Source organism: Thamnophis elegans, chromosome 12, assembly GCF_009769535.1.
Source record: "Thamnophis elegans isolate rThaEle1 chromosome 12, rThaEle1.pri, whole genome shotgun sequence".
NCBI classification, from domain to species: domain Eukaryota; kingdom Metazoa; phylum Chordata; class Lepidosauria; order Squamata; family Colubridae; genus Thamnophis; species Thamnophis elegans.
The window spans coordinates 25881791-25906173 of NC_045552.1; the positions used below are offsets into that span (position 1 = coordinate 25881791).

The 24383-nt window shown below is 42.9% G+C and overlaps 1 protein-coding gene across 2 annotated transcripts in view; it reads left to right on the forward strand.

Moving 5' to 3' along the window:
• Positions 1-22298, forward strand: part of TINAGL1 (tubulointerstitial nephritis antigen like 1) — a 44572-nt gene extending 22274 nt beyond the window's left edge. For both annotated transcript variants that reach the window (XM_032227365.1, XM_032227364.1), the window contains exons 6-12: positions 1196-1319; positions 3298-3448; positions 4451-4640; positions 6387-6432; positions 9281-9404; positions 18290-18335; positions 20381-22298. In XM_032227365.1, the coding sequence (XP_032083256.1) occupies positions 1196-1319; positions 3298-3448; positions 4451-4640; positions 6387-6432; positions 9281-9404; positions 18290-18335; positions 20381-20524 (825 nt within the window). In that variant the 3' untranslated portion in view covers positions 20525-22298. The remainder of the gene's footprint in view (positions 1-1195; positions 1320-3297; positions 3449-4450; positions 4641-6386; positions 6433-9280; positions 9405-18289; positions 18336-20380) is intronic.
• Positions 22299-24383: the final 2085 nt, after the last annotated feature.

The window sequence follows — 24383 nt, forward strand, 5'->3', positions numbered from 1 at the left end:
CTCCTCTTCTTGCTGTTATTGACTGTAGGAAGTTAGCACCCACCTCTCTCCTAGAAAATGAAATATCTTAGGAAATATTAAAGGGCAGAATATTTCCCCCAAAAAGGGAGGAAGAAACTCATCCCCCCACCTTTTCAATGGGCCATTAAGGCCTGTCTATTCTACATAACAAAGATCTACAGGCAGAGCCATAATGGGAATCCCAAAGCTCTTTCATTTCATCACCGCCCAGCAAGGCTCAACCAAACTTGGACTCAAAGCATAGCCTACAGAGTTGACCCTGCATCGCCCCATGGGAGTCTGAAAGCCAATCAGAGTGCATTTCTTGCACTGTGGAGCAGAAGGCCCCAGGGTGGGGCCCAACAGAGGGCATAAAACCCAGGGACTCTCAGCAAGCCAGTCCTTTTTTTTCTTCTTCAATATCTTTGAGGCATGTGATCCCCCTTTCCCCAGGACCTCAAACCATGTGATCCTGTCCATCATTAAAACCATCTTTCCAAGCAGCCTCCATGTTTCCAGTGTCTTGGAACTGAACCCAGATGGACATTTCTTCCAACATGACAAAGGTTGAGTGTCTCCATTCCAAGTTGCCATATAGGAGAACAACCATTTTACCTAAAGATTTATGCAATAGCAGTTCCTGCTCTGGGGGATCTGGTTGGGATCTCAGAATGTTCATAGACCTTCTCCCCCAATCACTCTTTTCCTATGCCTCCTGGGAAAATTGTTGTCGTCAGGGTTCCAAAGAGCATCCAAAGGTAAATCAGAGTCCAAGGCAAAGTACTGCTCAAAGTTCCAATTTATTAAGAGAGCCATGTTGGCACATCTGGGAAAACTTGAATCTAAAAGCTTCATGGGTTTCCCCACCCAGTTGAAAGTTCAAGATCTTGCCCCCGCACTCATAAGTCCATCACAAGGTGCAATCTTCCACTGCCATGCTGGCAGTTCCACCCATCCAATTCCAGTCAGGTGCAGAGGTGCAGAGACAAAGGATGATCTTGGCTTTGTAAAAAATTTTTTGTTATGGCTACATAGTATGTAACTCCGTACAATCCCCACTCCCATTTTCCCATAATAGAAAATGCATAGTAGAATAATAGAAAGTGTGGCAGGCCAAAGATCCAAAAGAAAAGATGGCTGCAGGCCTGACAGTTGAGTGATTCATTCTCTTTCTGCTTTCCTCTGTTTTCTGCAGATCAACATGGCCACCAATGAAGTGCTCCCTCCACATTTCAATGCTGCTGATAAGTGGTCCGGGATGATCCATGAGCCTCTGGATCAAGGCAACTGTGGGGGATCATGGGCCTTTTCCACAGCAGGTAGCAATCCTTGGATGCAAATGTGACAGCCAGAGCATAGAATCATAGAACCCTAGAACTAGACGTAACTTTAGAGGTCTTCTAGTCCACCCTTACCCAAGACAGCAGTCCTTATATCATTTGGACAAATGACTGTCTGGGGTAAGTAGGGGAAGTTGTCCTCCCCTGTGATGTGCAAAATGTTGCCTGCTTCTTATGTCCTTTGGGTACTCTCAAAGTATTTCTTTAAAAAAATACATCCTCCAAACTTATTCCAACTTCATAGGTGATATGGCCCCCACCCAGGGGTGGGTTACAGCAGGCACTACTGCTGGTTTGCTTGTGGCGTGCTGCACATGTGCTTGATGTGCACTGCACATGCATGCACAATACAATAAAAATTGTTCTGTGCATGTGCAGAAGCAAAAAACAAGATGGTGGCGCCTAAGGCACCGTCTGGAGAACCGGTACGGGGCATGGCAGGCCTGCCTGGGTCACTTTCGCTTCCAGCAACCCAGGCTGCCAAACCACTACCGGTTCGGCTGAACCGATCTGAACCGGTAGAAACTCACCACTGCCCCTGCCCCTTGGTGGCATGTAGCTCTTTAAGGCATGAATTGCTGGCCTTGGCCTTCAAAAGGCTGCCAGTTCTGTCTTCGTACTTAAGCCCATTAAAAGACACAGATTTATGAGATAGTCCTTGACTTACTTAGTGACCATTTGAAGTTCCAATGACACTGAAAAATGAGATTTACAACTGGTCCTGGAATCTTTGACCCTTGCAGTAACCCCATGGTCACTTGTTCAAAATTGGGATGGTAGGCAACTGGCATGTATTTAGAACGATTGCAGCTTTCCGGAGTCTCCATTGGTGACCTTCAGAGCCAGCTCCCGACAAGCAAAGTCATTGAAAGAATCCAGATTCACATAATGAGTCTGTGCTTCACTTAACAATTGCAGCAATTCATGTCACAATGTGGCAAAAATGGTCATGAAATTGGATTTGCCTGGCTTAGCAACTCGCCTTGCTGCAGAGTAGAAATTCTGGTTCCAATTAAGATTGTAAGGCCCTGAGCAAATATACTCAATTCATTTAACTCCATATCATCTGCACAAGGATAAGATGACTGGACCCTCAGTTTCTTTGGACTTGTTCACTCGATTCCAGGAGAAACTCTTCTTCCTACTGTTCTGACCTAGGCGTCCCCAAACCACTTCTCCTGACAACCACCCCCCCACCTTTTTATTAAGTTACTGTGAATTCCTCTCATTCACATCCAGCAGGTGAATATACAGTCATAGACCTTATCTGGCTTGGAGAGCTGCCAGACCGATATCTTCAAAACGTGGCAAGGAGCCTCTGAGAGTCACGATTAAACAAGCTAATTGTCTCCTGCAACCTCCACTCCCCTTTCGCTCTTCTTTATTTTCTCTGGGAGGGGCCATTTAACATCCACCTGTGGATCTTACTCTCTAGTTGACTCCTGTTCTTTAGCTGTTCCCTTTGTCTGGCAACTCTGCACATGCGCACACTGGTAACAGGCTCCAGCTGTTCTTCTGCCCTACTGATGTCTGGCTCTGAAGGCAACTGATAACTGTCAGATGGCCCCCTCTCTGCCTCCAACACAGAGCCCTCATCAGAGCCTTCCCCAGACTCCAGGACTGGCCCATGTTCCTCCCCAACCTCTTAGCTGTCCGAATCTGCTGCCAGCTCAGCTGGCGGGCCACAACACCTACTTAGCCTTGATTGGCTTCTGAAAATCTCTTAAGCACCTGCAGGGTCAAGAGATACATATGAATATATTTTACATTAGCCTTCTCAAGCATGATCGGATTCCTTTTTCTCATGCTTGTGGGCTTGCATTTCAATGTTTTTGTCCCTCTCCTCACTGGCCCTCAGTTCCCCTTTTCCTGTCCTTCGATTCTGGATCAACAGCTGGAGAGTTGGATGCAAGAAATGCAACAGGTTTCTAACCACAAGTTTCTTTTTTCTCTCCAGCGGTGGCCTCTGACCGGATCTCGATCCACTCCATGGGACACATGACACCCGCCTTGTCCCCCCAGAACCTGCTGTCTTGCAACACTCGCCACCAACAAGGTTGCAATGGAGGCCGTGTGGACGGGGCCTGGTGGTTCCTGCGCAGGAGGGGGTGAGTGGTCGATGGGCCTTTTCTGCAAATGAGCTTGGGACAATTTGGATTTTCCCGTGAGGCCAGCAACATGGGAATACTGAAAGGGACATTCATTTCCAAGAGTACAACCCACTATGATATTCGACTAGGCTATGACTGGAACTAGGGAGAACTTTTCTGACAATGACATCAATTAATCCATGGAAAGCTTAACTCCCCAGAGTTTTGAATGCTCCATCACTGGAGGTCTTCCAAAAAGATTGGGCAGTCATTTATCCAGGATGGTGTAAGGCCATGATGGCGAACCTATGCACGGTGCCAGAAGTGGCACTCAGAGCCCTCTCTGTGGGCATGTGCACTGTCACCAGCTGGTCTTTGCAGGCACCAGAGCACTGGAAAAAGGCCTGAAAAATGCCCCCAAAACAGGCTGCTTTCTGGGCTGTTTTCCGGCCATTTTTAGACCCTTTTCAAGCTGTTTTGGGGTCATTTTCAGGGCCATTTTCAGCTGTTTTTAGGCCATTTTTGGCTTGAAAAACTGTCCAAAAATAGCCCAAAAGGTCACCTGAAAATGGCCAAAAAAACAGGCATGCGTGTGCTGGCCAGCTGGTCTTCAGGTTCGGGCGCTCTGGCGTGCCCATATGCACGCACGTTCTGGTTTAGGCACTCAGTGCCTTTTTACACCTTGGGCAGGGGGTTGGAGTAGAAGACCTACAAGGTTCATTCCAATTCTGCTGTTCTGTATTCTGCATGACAATCCTTGGTTTCCTGCAGAAGTTCAGGAGAAAGATGTTTAGAGAACATAGGGTAGAGGGTGGACAGCATATGATTCTATGGTTCAGTGGCTTTGTGTTAGTCAACAGTCTGGGTCACATTTCTCTAGGTTGCTATTTATCACCACGATCTTCAAGCAGTGCTAAGCTAGTTCGTGAACAGTTTGATCTTTGGAAGTGAGCCTGGGCATGAGTCCTGAGTTCCAAGAGAACTTCCAAGCCATTCTCTTTTCTCTCTTGGGTCTTCTAGGGTGGTGACCGATGAATGCTACCCCTTTACCAGCCAGGAAAATGAGAGCTCATTCGCCAGTCCACCTTGCATGATGCACACCCGATCCACTGGCAGGGGGAAGAGGCAAGCCACAGCACGTTGCCCCAACTCACAAACGGATTTCAATGAGATCTACCAATCCACACCTGCATATCGTCTCTCCTCAAATGTAAGTTCTTCCTTTTTTTCTTCTTAGCATGCTGGTAAAATTTGTGAGGTGGGGTCAGGGTTATATGGAAATAAGACCAGACATTGCTATTCAGTTTAAGTAGAGCAGTGGTCAACAAATCAAATTTCTTTATTATAGTCTTTGACCAATCTTTACATTAAAAAGGATAGACTAAAAAAGGGAACTGCTTTACAGCAACAATTTGCTGTTGGGGAAGGGAAAAAATTAATAGGACAATAAAACAGCATCTCTAATTAAAACGTTTGCCAAAACAACAGCATTTCTTTCTGGTGTTTAGCAAAACTGCCCCATAGTGAGTAGTTGATTCACTTAACAAACACAATACTCACTTAACAAACACAATACTCACTTAACAACCGCAATACTTGCTTTACAACCATGGTGTTTGTTTAATGACTGCTTCAAAAAAATAGCAAAATGGATAGGTCACATGGGTGACCTATGGCACTTACCAGTAGCACTTAGACTTATAAACCGTTTCACAGTGCTTTTACCGCCCTCTCTAAGCGGTTTACAGAGTCAGCATGTTGCCCCCAACAATCTGGGTCCACATTTTATCGACCTTGGAAGGATGGAAGGCTGAGTCAACCTTGAGCCATGTCAGGGTCGAACTGCGAACTGCTGGCAGTGGTAGTCAGCAGAAGTAGTCTTCAGTACTGCATTCTAACCACTGCACCACCACCATTCTTATGGTCATATGTTGAGGATTATCTGTAGTCAGTGGCTTAACTCCACTAAGACTGGGAGAATATGGTCACCCATTTTGGTACAGTATGTCAAGACTGGATGCACCAGGCTCTATTTTGGTAGGACAATGGGCCCAGCGAAGCATCTCTGAAAATTTGTGTTGAAATTCTTGGGAGAAATGTGAAGAAAGTTAAGGGAGTTCTTGGTAGTCTCTGTTATTCAGTAATATCAGCATGATTATATATTGATTTTCAGTTTGACCTGTATACAGTTTGACCTATATACTGCATGAGTTAAAGAGGGCTGTAAAAATATCTACACACCCCTCACATCATGGACAAAAATGGTTTCAACTTCTTCTCTCAAAACAACTCTATAGTGCACTGCACACCAGAACAACTAGACACAAGGAGAGTTTTTTCCCCCCAAATGCCATCACTCTGCTTAACAATTAATTCCCAACACAATCAAATAATTTATTAAGACTGTATTACTATTATTCTTCTCTTCCTTTCTAGTATCTATCTCTTCCCACTTATAACTATAACCATGTTGCTTGTATCTTTCAATTTATATTGTTTTATTTGTTTACTAGAACAATTTGATAGCTTGTTGGTAACCTTGACTATCACTAAGTGATTTTATTCTTGATTAATGTATTTTATTTTTTATTATATACACTGAGAGCATCTGCACCAAAGACAAATTCCTTGTGTGTCCAATCACACTTGGCCAATAAAGAATTCTCTTCTCTTCTCTTCTCTTCCATTCCATCCCATCCCATCCCATCCCATCCTATTCTATTCTCCAGGCACTCTCTAAATGCCAGTATTATAGCACACATCAATCCTCTGACTCTAACCATAGGGGTTGGTGATGATGGACACTGGGGAGCACCAAGACAGAAAAATTTGTTACTAGGATCAACTTGGCCATTAAGTTGATCAGAACATAAGCTCCTCATCTAGAGAGAAGCCACGAGGAATGAATAATTGCTTTTGATTCCCTGTTGATCTAGCACCTGTCATTTGCTTGTAGGAGAAGGAGATCATGAAGGAGTTAATGGAAAATGGACCTGTGCAAGGTGAGGTGGGCTCTCTGAAATACACATCAGGGTGGAAAGTCACACAAAAGAGAAATGATTTGTATTGGAAAGCGGTGACTTAGTTACCCCTTTATTAGTATCCAATGTCTGTATTTTTTTTAAAAAATGATTTTTTTCAAGACTACTAAGAATCAAGAGATTGTTGTGTAAATAATCCATTGCAAGCTCCTCCAATGTCAGTGAGTAGACCATCTCTCTCACGAGATCATAGGAAAGTTGCCAGAAAGAAGGCCAGAAGGTCTCTGCCCTAATGTTCACAGGGAGGTAATGCCTTTAAATTGGAAATAGTCCAGTGGCTGGAATTCTTGCAACCTATTGACTTCATCTCAATAAATCTTGCTAAAGAGAACTCCGTGAGAATTATGCATGGAAAGAATCTAAGAAAGCAAATTCCAGCAATATTTTTTTTTGTATTTAACCTATTTATTCCCATACAGACATTCTAATTTGCTTTGTAACAGCCTGCTTATAGTTTGGCGAAGTTATGCTCACTTATAATGGAGAAGTTTGCAACTAGCTATTTACGCAACGGTCCCTCAAATCTTAAGCTGTTTAGGAAGCAACAATTCACTTTTCTGTTCTCCAGAAGGCAAAAGGAAATATCCTTGAATTGTTCTATAACAGAAAACCAAAAAGACAACATCATATAAAATAAATGAAGGAGTCAAAGCAGATCTCTGTGTTGTTTTTTTTTAAAAAGGAGCCATTCTTAGCCACAGATAATTGACTATCATTGGATTCCCACAACATGCTGAAGCCTGAACCTTAGTGAACAAAGGCAGTGTTGTTGGACTGTGAACAATAGCTGTGTTCATAGAAAATGCAGTGACCAAAGAAAATGAATCATGCGATGACTTAATACGAGGATCTGGTTCATACAGCAAGTTAAAATGCAAGGCTGCTTCTCACAATTCATTCAACGACAAACCTTTCAGTGGCTAAGTCACTGAGCTTGTCAATCAGAATGGTCGGCAGTTCGAATCCCTAGCACTGCATAACGGAGTGAGCTCCTGTTACTTGTCCCAGCTTCTGCCCACCTAGGAGTTTGAAAGCATGTAAAAATTGCAAGTAGAAAAATAGAAACCACCTTTGGTGGGAAGGTAACAGCGTTCTGTGTGCCTTCCGCATTTAGTCATGCCAGCCACATGACCACGGAGACGTTTATGGACAGCGCTGGCTCTTTGGCTTTGAAATGGAGATGAGCACCGCCCCCTAGAGTCAGGAATGACTAGCATGTATGTGTGAGGAGAACCTTTACCTTTACCTAGCTGGTTGCGGGAATGTACATTTTCTTTCCAATACAAAGGAATAAAGTATTTTGGCTGAAAGGTCAATCATGACTTTTTTGGAAGCCATGAGGAGGGTCAGAAACATAGCAAAGTTCCCTCTATAGTTTTCACAGCACAATTATTACAAAAACTGGCAGGAACTGGTGGTGCTGCCCTCTCCACATTTAACCAGACAAGGTTAATCTAACAGTTTCATTCAAGTGTGAATAGCTTTCATCTTGAGCCGAGGTGGCGCAGTGGTTAGAGTGCAGCACTGCAGGCTACTTCAGCTGACTGCAGTTCTGCAGTTCGTCTGTTCAAATCTCACCGGCTCAAGGTTGACTCAGCCTTCCATCCTTCCGAGGTGGGTAAAATGAGGACCCGGATTGTTGGGGGCAATATGCTGACTCTGTAAACCGCTTAGAGAGGGCTGAAAGCCCTATGAAGCGGTATATAAGTCTAACTGCTATTGCTATTGCTACTGCTATTGGTCAGCTTGATCCAGTTTAGCAACTTTTGTGAACATAGCCTTTATGACTATTAAATGATTCAGTGCCTTCCGCATTGATTTAACTGGTTTCAGTGGGAAATGGAAAATACCAGGGCTGTCTATGAAGGAAATACCAAGGAAGCCGAAAGAACAAAAACTCCAGGAAGAAAATAATAAGAAAACTTTTCCATAATGTTCTTAAAAACCTGCATGGATTTGCCCAAGAGGTCACCAGGAAAAGGAAAATGAGCAACACTCTCTCTGGACAGTAATTTGCAGCCTTAGTCATCTGGGCCAATCATGAATCAGGAAACAGTCCAGACCTCCTTCCAAAACCTCTCAGGGTTAAATATCACTGGCATTAATGCCAAATCAGAAGCAAGCTGAGGAAACAAACTTTCAAACCTGCTGGATGCCCGAAGCTGTTCCTTGCATGCAATTTTAATGCTTTTTGGTTAGAACAGTCCATAATATTCCTGTGACCCTCCTACTCATGCCCTCTGTCCCACCTCATTAAGTGGACGTCCTTAACTTTCTAAGGTTGGGTTCTTATGAGTTGAACTGGGGAAAACCAAACATCTTGGAAATTGGAGTAGAAGACACCCTAAAGTGCAGTTATGACTGGTCTTTAGAAGCTTGTTTGTGGTTCATCTTGAGAGGACTAAACTCTGATCTTCAGCTTTCTACAACTGCATGAGCAAAGGGTGTAAAATGTTATGTCTGGTCAAGTATCATTAAGCTTGACTAGCTGGATGGGGAAAGCAAGAGACAACTGCCACCAACAGGCCAAATTGCTTGACCATAACAAGGTCCTTCCTGCTTCCACCTTCTATGCAAGCAACAAAGTCTTCCATATGTCATGGCCCTATGCCTGGTCCTCTTTGATGCAAGAAGTATAGAAACTGGTTGGAGAATTCGATAAGCTCTAGACTTCTGCCCAGTTCCCTAACTTTTGTAGTGTGGGTAAGCCCAGAAATATTGGCATTTGAGTTATGAAGAATAGCGTGTTTGTGTCAGATCCTTTTCTAGCCTAAATCCATAATTTACCTCCTTTTCCATTCCTCTGCAGCCATCATGGAAGTGCATGAAGACTTCTTTGTGTATCAAAGTGGGATTTATCAGCATACTCCTGTAGCAGCTGGGAAGCCAGAACAATACCGACAACATGGAACCCATTCTGTCAAAATTACTGGGTGAGTGAGATCAGGGAAATCAACAAGAAACCCAAATCCAAGGTGTCCCTTTGCGAGTGAATACTTTTTCTAATGAGAAATGTCAAAGTTGTGTTTGTTTTGGCACTGCGGTTCCAAGCAGTAGATAACAGTGCCAGGAAAACTCAAAGCTACAGTTAGTTTTTGACTTGATTTATGACTTTTTTTTTTTACTGAAAACCAGCATTTATTTCCAGTTTTCAGCGAAAATGCCTCACAGCGACAATGGGATGGAATTAAAAAAAGATTTAAGCGTGATGATATATTCATGTGAAAACTGAGAATAAAGTTTACTGTAAAAATTTTAGGCTCATAGCATTAACAACCATGGTGTTTGCTTAATGACCACGACAAAAAAGTCACAAAATCAGGTTAGTCACATGGTCAGGCTCTATTACCATTGTAAGTTGAGTACTACCTGCATATATGAAATTATGGGCCTTCTCTGGAGGGCTGTAGCTTTATTTACATCTGGTGGCGTCCAGAATTTTGCTCAAATTTATCATCCTACCCATTATTTATTGGCCCCGGAAATGTGTTAGCAATTCATTATTGTCCTGTTCTCAAGCAGTAAATTTTGCTCTCTGTCTACCCCAATCCAGATTTTCAGAACCAGCCAGAACTCTGTTTGCACTCTTATCAGTATTTTTAATACACTATAACCCTTTACTATTTGTTAAATTTCCAGGTGTCAGTCCTAAGTGATCTATAACTTTATACTACCCCATTTTCAATGAGGAAACAAAAGGTAACAAAAGGTAACGCAACCCCAAATGCAGGTAGAAAATTTACAAAGTGATAGTGTTAACAAGAATGCATACACACAAACACACACACACTGTCTCATACACAGTGTCACCTATAAAGAGTCGTGAGGGTGCAGTGGTTAGAATGCAGTATTGCTGGCGGACTCTGCTGATTGCCAGGAGTTTGATTCTGACCAGCTGAAGGTTAACTCAGCTTTCCATCTTTCTGAAGTCGGTAAAATGAGGACCCAGATTTTGGGGGCAATAGGCTAACTCTGTAAATCACATAGAAAGAGCTGCAAAGCACCATGAAGCAGTATCTAAATCTAAGTGCTATTGCTATAAAAAACAGACAGATTTTCAACCACGCCATCACTACCACAATTTTTACTTTTATACTCATCCTCTGAGGACACCCTATGTTTTACAAATCTGCTGGATGTCTGCATTAGGATACTCTCTACCATTCTGGTTGAAAAAGGACTAAAGTGTCAATAATAGGCTGGAAAAGAGCAACTGGAACATTTTCAGTTAAGAAAAGGTTAGGAAGTTTGGGATCCTTCCAATTAGGAAAAAAGTCAACTGAAGATTGAAGTGGATCAAGTCATTGTAATGTCCCAGCAGTTTCCCAGAGCCACTGAAATGCCAAAGAGAGTGGAGACTCGAGACGAGGCTTGCAAAAAATATCAGCTTTTATTTATGGCCATAGCAAAAGCTGGGTGACAAACTATATCCAAAACATACAAACAAAAGCATGTAAGGAATAGCCATACCCTGCAAGAGGGACTCAGAGTATTATATACATTTTAGGAAGATAGAAACAAAGTTTATCCAATCAGAGACAAAGGTTTGTTACCACCGTGATCTTTAATGCGTTCTTTTGTTCACGCTCCTGTCTCTGTCTGCCTTATTTATGGAGGACTCCTATAGTCTTGGGTAGGGAGTGGAAGCCCCACTTTGCCAAATTGTTTTTCGGAAGAATGCTTTAAGGATTTATGAGCCAGGAAAACTCCCTAGTTTGGTTCCTTTATCTATAGGGCCTGATATTCCCGTGTAAGAATTTCTTCTATGTTTTCAAGAATGTGCCTAGCTTTGAAGCCAAGAATAGAAGGGAGATGCAGCAGTGAGATAACATTTGCAGTAATGCCATCCAGAATTAAGGTTACAATTTGCTAGGCTAGAAAACAACTAATTTTTGACTATACAATAATATAAGCAGAAGCCAATAACAAAGTTTAACTCTTAATAAATGATTTCTAGCAGTATATCATATCAGAAGCAAACAGCGAATATTGGTTTAATCAGAAACAATTATATAGTAACATAAGCCATTCATAATAAAAGCAAATAGCCAATATTGATTCATATACTAGCTGAGAGTCAGCTGGTAATGCTGACCAAAAGATTTCAGACAGGCAAAATGAATGACTTCCTCTCACACTGCACACCATTAACCTGTGAGATGTGTTCCTCTATTGCCCCTTCTGTACAACAGCTGAAAACAAAGCCACCTATTTCTCCCTTGCTCCTCTGTGTTCCTGGTTGCTGTGATGAATTTATCTCAACCTGTTCATTTTAAACAGCTACTGTCACCCACACAATTACCAGGCAGAGTCCTGCAGCCAATAACATCTGCCATTTACTGATAGCAGATTGATAACAGGGGATTTCAAATTGATTTTTTAAAATAGTTTTTTAGATAGTTTTACACTACTGGTGTTCAAATATTTGGTTTATTTTTTATCCTCCAGGTTTATGTTCTTTTCTCGCAATACCTTTGCATTATTTTATCTTTAAAAGGTATTGTCCCAAGATGGAATGATGATTACTATTCGCTTGGATGATTTAAAAGCAGACCAGTTAGTTAATTAGCTTGTTAGTTAACTATTTATTTATTAAATTCATAGGTTGCCCAACTCCATCCTGAGTCTAGGCAACATACAATATGAATGTAAAAATATAGAATAGAGAAAAATATAAAAATAACACAAAATTATTACAATCACTCTGCAAAAACCTGCCATTTATTCTATTTTATTTATTTATCAATTTTAAAAAAAAATCTGCAGCAAATATAGCTAATATTCCTTCTTCCTCCTATTTTTCCCACTGTGAGGTAGGTTGGGCTCAGAGAGAGTGATTGGCCAAAAGGGGACTACTGTAAGAGGGAACTAGAATTCACAATCTCCTGGTGATTAGCCCAAAGTCTTCCAACCAAGTTTTGTACCTAAGGCAGGGCTAGAGCCAGTGGTGGGATTCAGCCAGTTTGCACCTATTCGGGAGAACCGGTTGTTAACTTTCTAAGCAGCTCAGAGAATTGGTTGTTGGAAGAAAACTCCTTTTGTTTTTTTCCACTTTCCAGGGCTAATCCTGTAAGGAAGGCAGGAAGGAAACAGCCTGATCTTTATTGCCCTGCTTACAGAAACTGCCTCGGTGGTTAACCCTCCCTCCCTGGTTAACTCTTATTGCATTGTAACAGCTAAGGCAAAGCGCCCATTGATGTGAGTGACATTGAGTTGGCCATGCCCACCCTATCACATGACCACTAAGCCCCGCCTATCCAGCTGGTCATTAGGGCAGAGAACCGGTTGTTAAATTATTTGAATCCCACCACTGGCTAGAACTCACCATCATTTTGGTAAGTGCTCTGAAATTCACCTTTCTTGATGATTGGTCAAAGTCAACCAGCAAATTTTCATACTTAAGGTGGGACTAGAACTCACCATCTCCTGGTTTCTAGCCATCAGCTTCACCACTACACCAAACTGGCTTGGTATAAGCTTGGGGAAAGAGGCAGGTTTTAAGGGCTCATTTGAAGAAGAGCAAGATAGATATCACTCCAAGGGGGAAGCCCTACAGCAGAGAAGGCTTACTTCTTGAATCCCATCAGGTGACACTATATACCGTATTTTTCGGAGTATAAGACACACCTTTTTCCCTCAAAAAAGAGGCTCAAAATCTGGGTGCATCTTATATACTGAATACAGCATTTTTTGCCTCCTGAAACCACACTCCCTTTGCAAAAATGCCCGTGCATAGCCTTTATGAGGCTTCCAGAGTGCTCCTGGGGGCTGAGGAGGGCAGAAACAAATGACAAACGGGCCATTTTTTGCTCAATGTTGCCCCCCAGCCCCCAGGAACACTCTACAAGCCTCCTAAAGGCTATTCATGCCCTTTAAAAAAGGGAGGGGCGCTTTCATGAAAAATGGGCCATTTTTGGGAGGTTTGCAGAGGGCAAAAACTTTTTTAAAAAATTTGCCTCTTCAAAACCTTGATGCATCTTATATTCCGAAAAATATGGTAATTGATAACTCTCAGAGCATGTCAACTCTTCCAGCTTGCAGGAAGAGAGAGGATAGCCAGGCCCACTTCATGACGGACAGCATTGTCAAGATCTAACACTCTTGAAGACTCAAAGCTACCTCTGGTTCAGGGGCAGAAGTCTCCAAATTCCATTTGCAGAACGCCACGTAACAGAGTGAACTCCCATTACTTGTCCCAGTTTCTGTCAACCTAGCAATGAACACGTAAAAAATGCAAGTAGAAAAAGAGGAGAACCACCTTTGGTGGGAAGGTAACAGCGTTCCGTGCGCCTTCAGCGTTTAGTCATGCCAGCCACATGACTACGGATACATCTTCGGACAGTGTTTGCTCTTTGCCTTTGAAACGGAGATGAGCACCGCCCCCTAGAGTTGGGAACAACTAGCACAGATCGAGGGGAACCTTTACTTTTACCTTTACTTCTAATATAGTTTTACCTCATCCTGGAAATAGGTGGTAGCGCATAAGATGCCTTCATATGGGCTTTTCTCCACCATTCTTAAAATCATTAGGTTCAAGCCAAGCCATTAATTATTTAAAGAAGAAGTGATGTGGGATTTCAGATTGAAGTTAATAGGCTCCTTCCATATGATCAACAGCAGCTCCTGGGAGCAGAAATTTACTTACTAAATCTAACCTTCCCTAAGCTGAGACATTCTTTAAAATTAGATTTAACATTCTTCCCTCTGCACTTCATCAAGACAGGTGAAGTCTAAGACAGATAACAGATTAGATAACAGATTAACAGAGTTGGAAGGGACCTTATAGATCATCTAGTCCAACCCCCCCCCCCCCCCGCTCAAGCTGGAGACCCTACACTATTTCCGACAAATGGCAGTTCAATCTCTTCTTGAAAGTCTCAAGTGAGGAAGCCCCCACAACTTGTCCACTCTCATGTCTCCCCTGGTCCTTCTCTTCACTAGACTAGCCATGCCCAGTTCCTGCAACCGTTCATCGTATGTTTTAGTCTCCAGACTTTTGATCATCTTAGATAAATTCAGATTAACAGAGTTGGAAGGAACCTTGTAGGTCATCTAATCAATCTCTGCCCAAACAGGAGACCCTACACCATTTCTGACAAATGGCACACCAATCTCTTCTTGAAAGTCTCAAGTGATGAAGCTCCCACAACTTCCAAAGGCAACTTCTGTTCCATTGGTTGATTGTTCTCACTGTCAGAAAGTTCCTCCTTATTTCTAGGTTGAATCTCTCCTTGGTCAGTTTCCATCCATTGTTCCTTGTTTGGCCTTCAGGGGCTTTGCAAAATAGCTTGACCCCCTCCTTTCTGTGGCAGCCCCTCAAATATTGGAAGGCTGCTATCATGTCTCCCCTGGTCCTTCTCTTCACTAGACTAGCCAGGCCCAGTTCCTGTAACTGTTCTTCATATGTTTTAGTCTCCAATCCCCTAATCACCCTGGTTGCTCTTCTGTGCACTTTTTCCAGAGTCTCAACATCTTTTTTATAGACCAAAACTGGATGCAATACTCTCACGTATTACGACAGTGTACTTTTTACAGAGACATTGGGTCAATCTACTTTATACCCTTAATAGATAAATAACTTGGGTGGCCAGATCAATTTGAGATGAACTTTCTCCTTTAGGATCTAAAACCATTGATTACATGTGCAGTAGCTAAATGTTCTATTGCCTCAATGAAAGCAAGATATGATTGGTCTTTGCTAGCTGCTGATTTATTATATTTATTTGCTTTACTCTGATTTTGTTTGTTTTGTTCTTTTAAATTTTGCTGGTCATTTCCTGAATAAATATTATTAATTGATAGGAATTGCTCTTCAAGGAGCATTAGGGGAAAAAACCCACACAAATGAAAATTTCTCTGTCTAGAACTAGATCAAACTTGGTCATGAAAATGAAGCAGGCAGGATGGTCCCAAAGCTGGTATTAGCTCTGTTTTTGGTGCTGGGCATGGATGAAAGAGTTGGCTTGTTTTTATCTGCGTTGTGGAAAATTTTTCGAATCTTTTGTGCTGTGAAATGCAGATGATTAAACCTTTTGGATCTGTGCCAAGAGTACTACAGTCTTGGCAGCTGGATTCCTCCGTGATGCCTTCTACACACACACACACACACACACACACACACACACACACACCACAGTTGCCTTTTAAAGGCAATCTTTGCATCTCAGCTTCTGAACCATTTGGGCATGACTTGAGGGAGAATTTGAACTGGATTGCGGCAGATCAGGAAAGCTGCAAAGCGATAAAAGATCCCCCCTCCCCAATGATTCTATGTTCTAATCTGGAGAACTTGAGTCCCTTGTACCACCATGCTACTTGGATGAGTTTAGGGCAGTGTTGGCCACTTGAAGACGGTGGACTTCAACTTCTAAATTCCCCTGTCATGCATGAAATGCAGTACTCTGAGGAAACCTTAGTTTTCGGCAGCCCGTGTGCTTCAATTTATCCTGATTTCTGAGCTGCAGGATTGCTCCAGTTACTCATTTCAGCAAGAATATCAAAGTGCTGCTATGCACCTCTCCTTTTTGTTGGAATGAAGGAAAAATTGAAGCACAGGGAGAGCTGTGGCCCTCGGCCAGAAAGTCCATGCTGTGTTTTCCATTTAACCTTATTGTCTTGTGCTGATTGCTAAAGGAAAATCAGGCTCTTCTATGAGGTTATCAGCCAGAAATGAAATGGGAAATCCCTCGATCGAGCGCCAAGTCTTCGCTTTGGCTTCTCTTCGTTTCTGAAGAGAAGAAATAAGTTGTGTGTGTCTGCATTGTGCATTTTCCCCAAAGGTTCCTGACCAACTCTGGTTTGCGACAGACCACTTGTACAGCCAGAAGTCAGGGAGAATTGTGGAGAAGGAGACTACCTGTGCGAATCATATTTATTTAAGGTGTACAGGTAGTGCTTAAGTTACAACCATAATGGAGCCTGCCCGTCACAACTGTACCTCATGGCAGTTCTAAAGAAGGTGAGTCATGTGACTCATCCGATTTTATAATCTTTTTGAGATGGTCATGAAGTGAATCACTGTGTTTTTAATCACATTGTTGTTAAGTAAATTACTCATTAGAATTATTCATCATTTCACTCATTAAGTGAAAGTTTGCTATGGGCACAGTTTGGCTGAAATCTGGAAGTAAATGTTGGTTTTCAGCAAAATAGCCATCAATGCAGTCTAGTTACTAGGCACCCAAAATGCGATCACATCACGGGGGGGGGGGTGTGTGTGTGTGTGACTATTGCAACTTCAAATCGGAGTTGTAAGTACCCCCCAAATAGATCTGTCAGAACTTTGAATGGTTGCTAAGTGACCAATCATTTTATTTATGTATTTATTTTTCCTATTCTTAACCATCCATCTTAAGCTAAAGACTACCTGTGTTTTAACAGTGGCTAAGACGCTGAGCTTGTCAATCAGAAAGGTCGGCAGTTCAGCGGTTCAAATCCCTAGTGCCATGTAATGGAGTGAGCTCCCATTACTTGTCCCAGCTTCTGCCAACCTAGCAGTTCGAAAGCATGTAAAAATGCAAGTAGAAAAGTAGGAACAACCTTGGTGGGAAGGTAACAGCATTCCATGAACCTTCGGCATTTAGTCATGCCGGCCACATGACTATAGATACGTTTTCAGACAGTGCTGGCTCTTCGGCTTTGAAACGGAGATGAGCATCGCCCCCCTAGAGTCGGGAACAACTAGCACATATGTACAAGGGGAACTTTTACCTTTACCTGTGTGTTTATTAGTAGAATTTATATGTAGCCAAATTGCTGAAAATGACTACATTTTAAGGGGACACAGTAAAATGGTCGGGCCTATGATCATAAATTATTCCAGAATTCTCACTTGAGGCTCAAGTGTCCAGGCTCAAATTTTCCTTCTTTGAACACATGATGGGAAAAGTTCCAGCTCTCTGGAGAAGTCAGTCATTCTGGGAAAGGTAGAAAGAAAGAGGAGAAAATTGATAATTGGCAGCAAGTTGTATGGACTTTATTATAGGGGTGATGAGTACCGTGCTGGAAGATCTGAAGGACAAAATTAGGGACGGATCAGTGATGGGATTCAAATTTTTTTTACTACCGGTTCTGTGGCTTGGTGGGCATGGAAGGGGAAGGTTACTGTAAAATCCCCATTTCCTCCTGATCAACTGGGATTCAGGAGGCAGAGAATATATTGCGGGGGGGGGGGCAGCCAGAGGTTGTATTTGCCGGTGTCATTTCCCCGAAGTACTCAAAATTTCCACTACCGGTTCTCCAGAACTGGTCAGAACCTGCTGAATACCACCTCTGGGACAGATTGTCATGAAGAAACCCATGTAGCTGGTAAAATTTGAAGCTGTGGTGATGGCACATTGTCAGTCTTGTCCATTGAGTCTGCATTTCTTTTTAATTTTTCTATTCCGTGTTCATTCTAGTTTCTTTTCCATATTTTCATGTACAATATCCTAATATCCATCTTGAGAAGAATAGATTCCCTACTTCTTCTTTTCCCATGGTTGTTTTTTCCAGGGGTGGGTTCCTGCTGCCATTACTACCCGTTCGGTGTCCGAAAAAGTGTGCTCCGTGCACATGTGCGTTTGCACTTAAAACAGTCTGCACGTGCACACAACATTTAAAAAAAGAGGGGGGGGGGAATACTTTTTTTCAGTGAGGATTGTTATGTGCATGTGCAGAACAGAAAATCAAGAGGGCGCTGCCGAGGATAGAACCAGTACAGTTACTACCTATTCGGCTGAACTGTACCACACCGGTAGGAACCCACCTCTGGTCTTCTTCATCTTGAAACTCTACAGCTGTGTTAGATGATTAACAAACTCTTTTTTAAAAATCACAGATGGGGAGAAGAACAGAAGCCGGATGGGTCAAAATGGAAATATTGGGTGAGTGCCACCACCAAGAACGGTAGTAAATGTATTCCTTCTGTCAATAAGTTCACAATATCATGATTCAACACAGTTCACTTAACCAGGTCAGCCAGAGGTTTCCCTCTAGATCAGTATTTCTCAATCTTGGTAACTTTAAGCCACATGGACTTCAACTCCCAGAATCCTCAGCCAGCACAGACAATGCAAAGAATTCTGGAGTTGAGGGTCATACACCTGGAAATTACTACACTTCTGAAAAATTCTAGCCTATTGTCCTACCTGGATTCCTTTAGTGACCAGAACATATCCTTATTCTCAACTTAGTGACTGTTCAAGGATACTATGGGCCTCCTTTTGGCTATTTATGACCCAGTTCTCAACTTCCAACATCTGGGCCTGCCCCACACAGACAACCACATGAACACATTTTGGATGCTCAGCAACTCTCCTGCATTTACAGCTGCTTGTAGTATCCCGTGGTCATGTGACCACATTTTACCACAGGTGTGCCAAAAACCAGCCCATAGCAAGCCCATGGTTTGCTTAATGACCACAGTGTTTACTTAATGACCGCTGCAAAAAAGGTCATAAAATTGGGTCAGTCACCAGACCCAATCACAGCTTGCAAACATGATGGGCCGCTCCATTGCAGTTGTAAATCAAAGACTATCTATAATATATCATATAGGATATAAATCTCTATAAGGAAGCTCCCACAAAACAATTCCTGTAACAAAGTACAGTATTGTCAAACAATTCAGATGTGTAGTGACATCATCATGAAATGTCACCATTGGTCCCAGGGTCTACAAATCAAGGTAATGGCATGATGATGTGATCACACTGATGCTTTTATTCATTTCTTCCTTTCTCTTTTTACTCAAGACCCCCCCCCCCCAGTTGAGGTGTCATCCAGCGCCTTCTACCTAATTCTTGTTTCTGTTCAGTCAATAGGGCACGCCCAACTCTGTGTGATCCCATGGACCATAGCATGTCAGGCTCCCCTGTCCTTCCCTGTCTCCTGGAGTGGCCCAGATTCATGTTCATAGACACAGGGCTACACTAATTTATTTATTAATTTTATTTATATCCTGACTTTATTATTTTTACAAATAACTCAAGACGGCAATCCTATCCAACATATCTTTCTCTTCTGATTTTCAACACAAAAACCCTGTGAGGTGAGGTGAGCTAAGAGAGGGGGGGGGGACTGGCCCAAAGACACCCAACTGAACTCCATAGCTAAGGTAGGCCTAGAACTCACAGACCTCTGCTTTCTATCCGGCTTCCTTAACCACTAGACTTAAAATAACTTTATTGTCATTTTGAATGTACACTAATCGGCATACATTAAAATGAAATTTCCTTGCAGGCAGCTCTCAAAGGGTCACCACCTCCAATATACATCACATAAACATGACTCAATCAATCAATATGCATACCCACATATCTTATATGACACAGAGAAACAACACAGTCTAGTCCAAATGTATGCATGTACATGGCAAGAGAAACAAATATTGTGAAATACTTTGAAACCTCCTCCCAGAGGAGAGCAACAGAAACAGACCATGAAGTGGGTGTGTGGGGTCTCTAACAATGCTTTGAGCTCTAAGCACATAGTGCTTATAAGCAGTATCCTGAGTAACAGGAAACGAGCTTCCTATAATCTTCTCCACTGTCCTTACCACTCTCTGAATGGACTTTCTCTCTGAGGCACTGCAACCACCAAACCAAACAGGGATGCAGTTTGTTAAAATGCTCTCAATTCTGCCCCTGTAGAAAGTGACCAGGACAGAAGGAGAAAGATGTGCTCTCCTCATCCGACACAGGAAATGCAGACGTTGGTTTGCAGACTTCACTAAGGATGACGTGTGGAGAGAGATTATTAGTTATCCAACTGGCTCTCACTATTGATAGATAGTTCCCTATTGACCTATGCTTGAGGGTTGTTGTAAGCATCTTTAAAAGTATACACATGTAAAACTCCAGTGTTGGACAAATGTCAGTGCTCTTCTGTTGGAAACCCCTTTCACAGCCTATTCTATCTCTGTCTTCAGATTGCAGCCAACTCCTGGGGCAAGGCGTGGGGTGAACACGGCTACTTCCGCATAGCCAGGGGGACCAATGAGTGCGAGATCGAATCCTTTGTGGTGGGCGTCTGGGGCCGTGTTGGAATGGAAGATATGCACCACAAGAAATGAGCAGATTGGACCCTTGAGCCTTGCATTGTGATAACAGGAAGAATTTCTTTCCTTCTGTTGGCCCTATGTTTTCTTCTCCTCAAAGCATCTGGCATCTAGGACAGTCACAGGACATGACTACTGTGGGTTTGGCCTCCAAAGACAGCAGCCTTTGTCTCTGTTCTGGCTGAAGCCTAGAACTATCATGTGGATTTGGGAACAAAAAAGGCTTTGGAGGATCCTTCCTCAGATGGTGGGGGAAAGAAACCTGAGAACTTCTGAAACGGCTACCAAAATGCTACAGTTTCTTGAAAAGGACCAAGAGAAGATATCCAGTATGACATTTTGTTATGTATAGCTCACATACCCACAATCAAAGGAACCTGGAGATATCAGAAGCAAACCTTGCCAGGATTCCCTACCAAGGATGGAAAGTTGCAGATAATCTGAAGAAGCCTGCTGACTGGGAGACCAACCAACATATTTTTTTTGTAGTCCTTTCTGTGATCTACCTTACAGAACCTTCTTGAAAACGATGACGTCTCTGGTTGACCTTCCCCAGAGGCAACCATGGTAAAATAAAGAGTTGTCATCCTCTTGGGCCAAATTTTCAAGCATCTCAGGTAGTACATCTATGGATGAGTGGATTTTTAGTCCTAGCAGGCATGTCTGTAGCTATGGCCACCAATTCCAAAATGGCAGATGAACTAGATGAAAGAAACCTTGCCTCGTTTTATGTGTCTTCAATGTGTCCTAAGATTTCCAAGAATGGCTATATAGGTTGAAATCAACCCATTGGGAGAGAGGCCAGATTGAGGGAGGCTGGCTTAGCCTTGACTCTCTGTCAACATGAAACAAGTTCTTTCTTGCCCATCCTATCTTAGAACGTGGAATCACAGGGCTGAGAAGAGACCTTAGAGGTCTCCTAATTTAACCCCTACTCAAGGCAGCAATCAAAGCGAAGTGAGTATCTCTGATACCCTTTAGACAGCATCAGCCTTCCTCCAACAGTTCTTCTCAGCTAGGTTGGATTTCCGAGCCCCATAATTTCCAACATAGCCATCTATGGACATCAAGGCACAAATCTCCAGAGAGCCCCAGGATGAGGTCAAGCTGCCTTGTGTGTCCACAACAATGGAAGGAGTTTCTTCCTGTGTTTCTTGAGCTTCCTTGTTCAGCCCACCATGAGGTATGGCTGCTCCAAAGACAATGCAATTCCTTCCCAGCTCCAGAAGCTGAGTGCTTTGCCAAAGTCCTTCGCTTGACTTTCCAAGCCCAAGCTGAAATCAACCCCCAGGCCATCTGTTATAGGTCCATCTAAACTGGAAAAATAGGAGGAAATTCTACTCCTCCTATCTCCTCTGCCTGGTTTCAGTTCCCATGGATTTTGGGTTTTTTTTCCCCATTTCCCTGCCGCATAGCCAGACACCAACTTTTGCTGAGTCCGATGACTTGGTGCACCATTCCGATGGCTCTGACCCCTAGTGAAAACTTTTACCTCCTGCCCAAAGCCACTCTCAGGTTACCCCGCTGCCTTTCCTCTTTTTCTTTCTTTTTCTTTTTTCCCCTTTTGGCTTTTGATGCCTGTCTCTGCACCTTCCGTGCTGGCGTGAGAGTCTCTCGCGGCTAAGCCTCCCTTGGCTTAGCGCCCCTTTGTTGAGAACTTAAGGCTGTTGAAAAGGGGAGGCCTTCAGCCAGCCAGGCAGGTTGGTTTTGTGTCCCATTCTGCAAGCTTTGCGAGAGCCAGTGTAAACACCGGGCGGCTGCCATTGGTGTGAAAGAAGTGGAAAAAAGCGCATTAAAAGGCGCGTGTTCATGCATGAGTGAGGTGGGGAGCTTTGGAAGAAGTGCCTGTGCCAGCAGTCCTTCCATGCAGCCGGAAAACTCTTTTATGTGAGGATGAAGGGAGAAAGTGGAGCTTCCTCTCCTAATACCTGATCAAAGCAGAGATTAGCCTAGTTGTCCTGGTGGGGAGGTGGGTGGGAGGGAATGGGACGGGGACAAATCATTAGCCTTCAGGCTGCAATTAGAAGCTGGTCTAATGGGTTGCTTAGCTGCATGCATTTGAAAGAAGAGGAACTTCCCTTGATGCTTTCAACTTGGTTACTGAAAACACCCATTTTATGGATTGGAACAATTGGTGGAAAGTCCACAAGCTGGACTTGAACCATACGCTAAGCTTCCAAAGGAGAAAAATCAAATGAAAACCAATGCAACGAAACATGGTCCCTAAACGCAGCTGTTGATTTGTAACAAATCTGAAGAAGCATCACTGTGCAAACCAGGATAGAAAGCTAGCTTTTCAGGCTGGGCTCAAATCTGTCCTGTTCTAGTAAGCTTTCTGGGTGGGGGTGGGGGGTGTTTTATGGCTATTTAAAAATATGTGTATATCATTATTTGGTCTAATTGGCTTTCATTTGGCAATCTGAGCCAAGCCAAGATAAATTTCCTTCAGGTAAATGGAAACAGGGCTGTAGGCATGCAACTACCATCCACAGGCAGCCGTAATCCCATTTTAGATTAGGTTTTGCAGCCACTCGGTTTGGCAAGGACTAACCACCTCCAGGCAAGCCTGTCTGTCGATTCTATCCATTGCTTAGGGCCGGGATGGAGAACCTATGACATGCGTGCCCAAAGTGGCACGTGGAACCAGGTCGACTGGCACCTGCAGCTTTGCCCATTCCTCTTCCGGGTTTCTGGCATGCATGTGACGGTCAGCTGGCCTTCATGCGTGTGGCAGTGCTGGAAACTGGAAGAGCTGGTCTTCCATTTCTTGGTGTGAGTATGTGCATCCGCCAGCTGATTGTTGTGCATGCATGCATGCCAGTAACCGGAAGACTAGTTGCCAGGCACCCATGCATGTGCTGGAAACTGGAAGTTCATTTTTAGGTGTGCACATGCCCCCTGGGCAGCTCCTCTTCTGGGTTGCGGGTCAGATGAGCACATGCACGCATGCACTCCATTTTTTGGCATTCAGTACCGAAAAGGTTCACCATCAGTGGCTTAGGGTATGTGTGCTAGAAGTTAAGATTCAGATTTGTGTCCAAAGGGTAAAATCTCCTTTCAGTTTAACTCTGATGTGACCCGTAGGATGTACCTGGGCAGTTTCCTTGGCTACGTTATGGAGGTAGTTGATAATTAACCTGTTTCAGATTTCTTTTCAACTTCCAGTCTCAGTCTGCACTCTGCACCCCTGGGATGTTTTAGAAGTCTCACAACTTCCTAGGACTAACCTCACTTAACTTCTGAAACTTCCCGTTCCATAATCAAAGTTGATACCTGAGTGAATAAGCAAAACAATATTCTCTTCCAAATTTTCCAGGTGCTAAATGTCATTATATGTATCTATATATATTCTCTTATCAGGTAAAAAAATCTTTATTCCTGGAAAAGAAAAATACGGCTACGAAGCACGAATCATCTGCAACTCAATTTCAGTATTTATTATTTTGCTTTTGTTTGTTTCTTGTGAATAAAGTGCAACAAAGATGCTGGCAGGAATTGTGTGTGATTAGTTTATCAGTCCTGTCCTAGATTCCCAGCTAAGTTTTATCTAGGTCCCTTCCTGAATTAAATGTGATGATTAGGCTAAATTTTTTAAACCTTGTAGAATTAATAGCTGATGAACTGCGAAAATTATTTGTAGAGAGGATTTTTTTTCCTTTTCTCCATGAAGAACTTCTGAATTTTCACAAAGGCATTAAAGCCTGAAAATGTGATGGATATAGATGAGCATTAGGTAGCAGAAATAGAAATATTAAAAGAGAAAAAGGGAGAATAATAAAGATAGGATATATAGGTAGATAGCTAGCTAGACAGACAGACAGACAGACAGACAGACAGACAGACAAAGAAATATAGAAATATAGAGATGATATAT